Source organism: Salvia splendens, chromosome 2 (genome assembly GCF_004379255.2).
Source record: "Salvia splendens isolate huo1 chromosome 2, SspV2, whole genome shotgun sequence".
Lineage (NCBI taxonomy): Eukaryota > Viridiplantae > Streptophyta > Magnoliopsida > Lamiales > Lamiaceae > Salvia > Salvia splendens.
In genome coordinates, this window is record NC_056033.1 from 37,362,728 (window position 1) to 37,366,329 (window position 3,602).

The 3,602-nt window shown below is 34.9% G+C and overlaps 1 protein-coding gene across 1 annotated transcript; it reads left to right on the forward strand.

The window, feature by feature from the left end:
• Window positions 1–208: 208 nt before the first annotated feature.
• LOC121765735 (axial regulator YABBY 1-like) lies at window positions 209–2,207 on the forward strand. The gene is made up of 7 exons (XM_042161948.1): window positions 209–394; window positions 468–611; window positions 682–787; window positions 1,205–1,253; window positions 1,486–1,561; window positions 1,672–1,746; window positions 1,873–2,207. The coding sequence occupies exons 1-7, from the start codon at window positions 296–298 to the stop codon at window positions 1,939–1,941; spliced, it is 618 nt and encodes a 205-aa protein (XP_042017882.1). The 5' UTR covers window positions 209–295; the 3' UTR covers window positions 1,942–2,207.
• The last annotated feature ends 1,395 nt before the right edge of the window (window positions 2,208–3,602 follow it).

Consider the following 3,602-nt stretch of genomic DNA (forward strand, 5'->3'; position numbering starts at 1 on the left):
ACATAACATATAGACAAATTGTGAGATCTAATGAAGCACACATCTGATGATTCATGTATTCAATCAAGATTTAGTGAGAAAATAATGGGACCATGGAGAGAGAGAGACAGTAATTTTAAGTTATAGGTAAAACCCAAAAAAAGAAAGCATGGGGAAGGCGGTTAAAAAAGCAAAAAACACATAGAGCCGGCTCTATACATACCTCGACTAGTCAATCAATCAATCAATCAGTCATATCAAATCAATCTCACGGAATTCCATTAAAAAAGAAATTTAAAGAAAAAAAGAAAAGAAAATGTCATCTTCAAGTGGTTTTGCTCCGGACCACCACCTCCTCTCTCCTTCCGGGCAGCTCTGTTACGTCCATTGCAAATTTTGCGACACTGTCCTCGCCGTCTGCATCTTCTCTCACTCTCTTTCTCTGTCAAAAATTCTCTCTTAACTCTGATAAATATGTATAAATATAGGTGGGTGTTCCTTGCACGAGTTTGTTCAAGACAGTGACGGTGAGATGCGGGCATTGCTCCAACCTCCTCTCTGTCAACATGCGTGGATCTCTCCTCCCCTCTCCCAACCTCACCCACTCCCTCTTCTCTCCCCACAATCTCCTGGTATAATTAACTCCCTTCTTCTCCTTTTCATTTTTTAGGGTTTTGATTTCACCCTTCTCTCCTGCTGCAGGACGAGATCCGCAACGCGCCGCCAAACTTGCCCATCAATCCAATCGACCCTTCTCTCTTCCCTCGGGAGATCGATGACCTTCCCAAGCCTCCTGCTGTTAAACGACGTACGCCACATTCTCTCTTCGACTTCTAATTTCCAGTTTTTTTTTAAATTTATTTTGGCTCTTTGTTCATCATTCTGTACAACATTTCTGAAAACCCTAAATAGTCTTTCCATTTTTACTAGGTTTAATTCGATTGAAACACTCTCACCTTGCTCATTTTTGTTAGTTTTGATTTAGCTCTTTCAAGATTGTTTTGACTGAAACTCTAAGGTGGTCCCTCGGGATTCATAGCGTCTTGGAAACAGTGAGGCCACAAGAAATTTTAGTGAGATGAAAATCATTAGATAATGATGAAGCAGTGATGAGAAAAAAAAGTGATATTGATGACAGAAATCAGTAAAGTAAATTGTCAGCACAGTGATTTTAATGTCTGTTTCTTGTTTTATTGTTTGTTTTTATTTTCTTTCTTTCTCACAGCCCCGGAGAAAAGACAGAGAGTGCCCTCTGCTTACAATCGCTTCATCAAGTAAGTTAAATTATTTCTTTTTCATTTTTTGTTAATGTATCCAAAAAAAATTGATTTCTAGTACTTCATCCCTTAGCTAAAATATGTATATGTGTTCCTAGATTAAGTAATTTTGCAGCTTCTTACAGCTCATTTAATGAGGAATCTGTTCTTCGGATGAGATTATTCTATAATCTATCAAAATTTATGACAAATATTGTACTAATTCACAATTTGTCATTATTGTTTGCAGAGATGAGATCCAGCGTATCAAAGCTGGAAACCCTGATATCAGTCACAGGGAGGCCTTCAGCGCTGCTGCAAAAAATGTAAGATTATGATAAAAGTCACTTCCTCTCTTTCAATTTTGCAACTAGGGTTTTTTATTTTTCATAAAATTGTTTTGGTGTTTTGTTCTATTTTGTTTTCTTGCATCCAGTGGGCCCACTTTCCGCACATCCACTTCGGCCTCATGCCTGATCAACCCGTGAAGAAACCAAATGTGTGCCAACAGGTAACCCTATCTCTAAATAAAACCCTAGGTTTCACACAATTCATCACACCAAATTTTATTTCAAAAAAAAAATAAAAACTTTTTGATTAGTTTTCTTGAATATTTCTTCAACTTGTTGATTGATAGGAAGGAGATGAAGTGATGATGAAAGATGGGTTTCTTGCTTCTGCCAACATCGGTGTGTCGCCGTACTAGCTAATTGCAGTCTGTGGTCGCGTGCCTTCTTAGTATATGTATTTTGCTTCTATGATTAGGGTTTTCTGATGTGTTATTATGCTGTGTTAAGACTGTTTGGACATTTTCGGATAGGTTTATGAGCTTCGAAATGTTGTGTTATGTTGGGAGAGGATTTTGATGTGGGCCGTGGTGCTTAACTGTAGTTAGCTCTAACTACAGATCTCCTAAACCCATCTGAAAATGAAGCTTGCTTTAATAAATCTAATGTATCTGTGTTTCCTTAATTAGCCCTATATACTCCATGTGTTAAATTATGATATTAGCTACACCCTAATTCCTGCGTGATGCTATGAAGAGATCATTCAATTTGTATAGACTATGGACCCAAATTAAATTAATGAATGATATTGCACACATTTGGGGTACGAATTATTTAAGGGTCAAGTTTCATCTTGTCAAATATTCCGATTCGAGTGCATATTTAGTAGAAGTAAATTTGTAATTCAATTCGCTAGCAATTTAGGTGTTTATCCCTGGTATGATGGAATTTGATGTGTCAAAACTCAAGCAAGATTTTCCATAATGTTGGAGCATATAATCTTTAATTAATTTGACAAGCGATATGATTTTAGCTATTTCGATGGTATGAGGAGTACAAAATTTGAAATGAATGGGATGATATAAAAAGGCCGAAGTGACAAAATTAAAAGCACTGCATTTATTTCCAGATTATTTGTAGTTGAGAAATACTCCGTATGTTGTTTTATGTAGTAAGGGTAAATTAGAGAATCAACCATTTTGGAGTTATAGAATAGTTGATGATGTTGTGTTGTAATTTTGATGAATATATTTGCACAAAAAATATAATTTGTGGAATATATAACAATAACGACATATAGTATAATGTTAATAGTTGCATTCCAATGATGCCCTAAGTCAATGTATAATATCCTACTTTCACGGTTTATAATGCCAAAAAATGTAACTTTTAGGTGTATCTCCACCATTAAACTAATGTTGGGCGAAAACCATAGATCTCCATCATCTGTTTTTTCATTTAAGAGTTCATATTTGATCTTAGTTTTATACCTATAAAAGTAGGATTCATTTCAAAATTATCCTTGTAACTATATATGGCTCACCACTCCAATTAAATTCTCTCTTTCTTTTTTTACTTATCGATTGTGTATTAAAACTTGTGTCATCTATATCATGACTATTTATCGTAAACACAGGGAGAAAAAATCTTCAATTTTTGTTTCCTAACTCATCTATTCGTCTTTTAGATAATGGTGTGTGCTAAGGCATTTCCATGTTTACTTCTTAGTTCTGTTCAACCCTTTTCACCCCTTCGTTTTCAAGTCGATAGAATCAGTTATATTCAACTCTTTTCATCCCTTCTTTTTTCAATGCTCTTTTCTAGATAGTACTCCATCTCATACTCTCTCTATCCCATTTAAAATGAAACGTTTTTCTTTTTGGATTGTTCCATTAAAAATGAAACGTTGCTTAAAATGGAAACATCTTTATCTTTACTTTTTCCCATTAACTCATAAAACAACACTACATAAAAACTCGTGTCAATTCCCAAATGTTGCATATTTAATGAGATGGAGGGAGTATTACCTAGTCACTTTTTTTGCACTCATTTTGAAAAAATTATACTGATATGTAGTTTA

What these genes read in the sequence shown, in the direction of transcription:
- LOC121765735 (XM_042161948.1), top strand. Translation starts at nt 296, where the DNA reads ATGTCATCTTCAAGTGGTTTTGCTCCGGACCACCACCTCCTCTCTCCT. An exon ending in TTTGCGACACTGTCCTCGCC is followed by an intron (nt 395 to 467) that starts GTCTGCATCTTC and finishes GTATAAATATAG; the next exon opens with GTGGGTGTTCCTTGCACGAG. An exon ending in GCTTACAATCGCTTCATCAA is followed by an intron (nt 1,254 to 1,485) that starts GTAAGTTAAATT and finishes TATTGTTTGCAG; the next exon opens with AGATGAGATCCAGCGTATCA.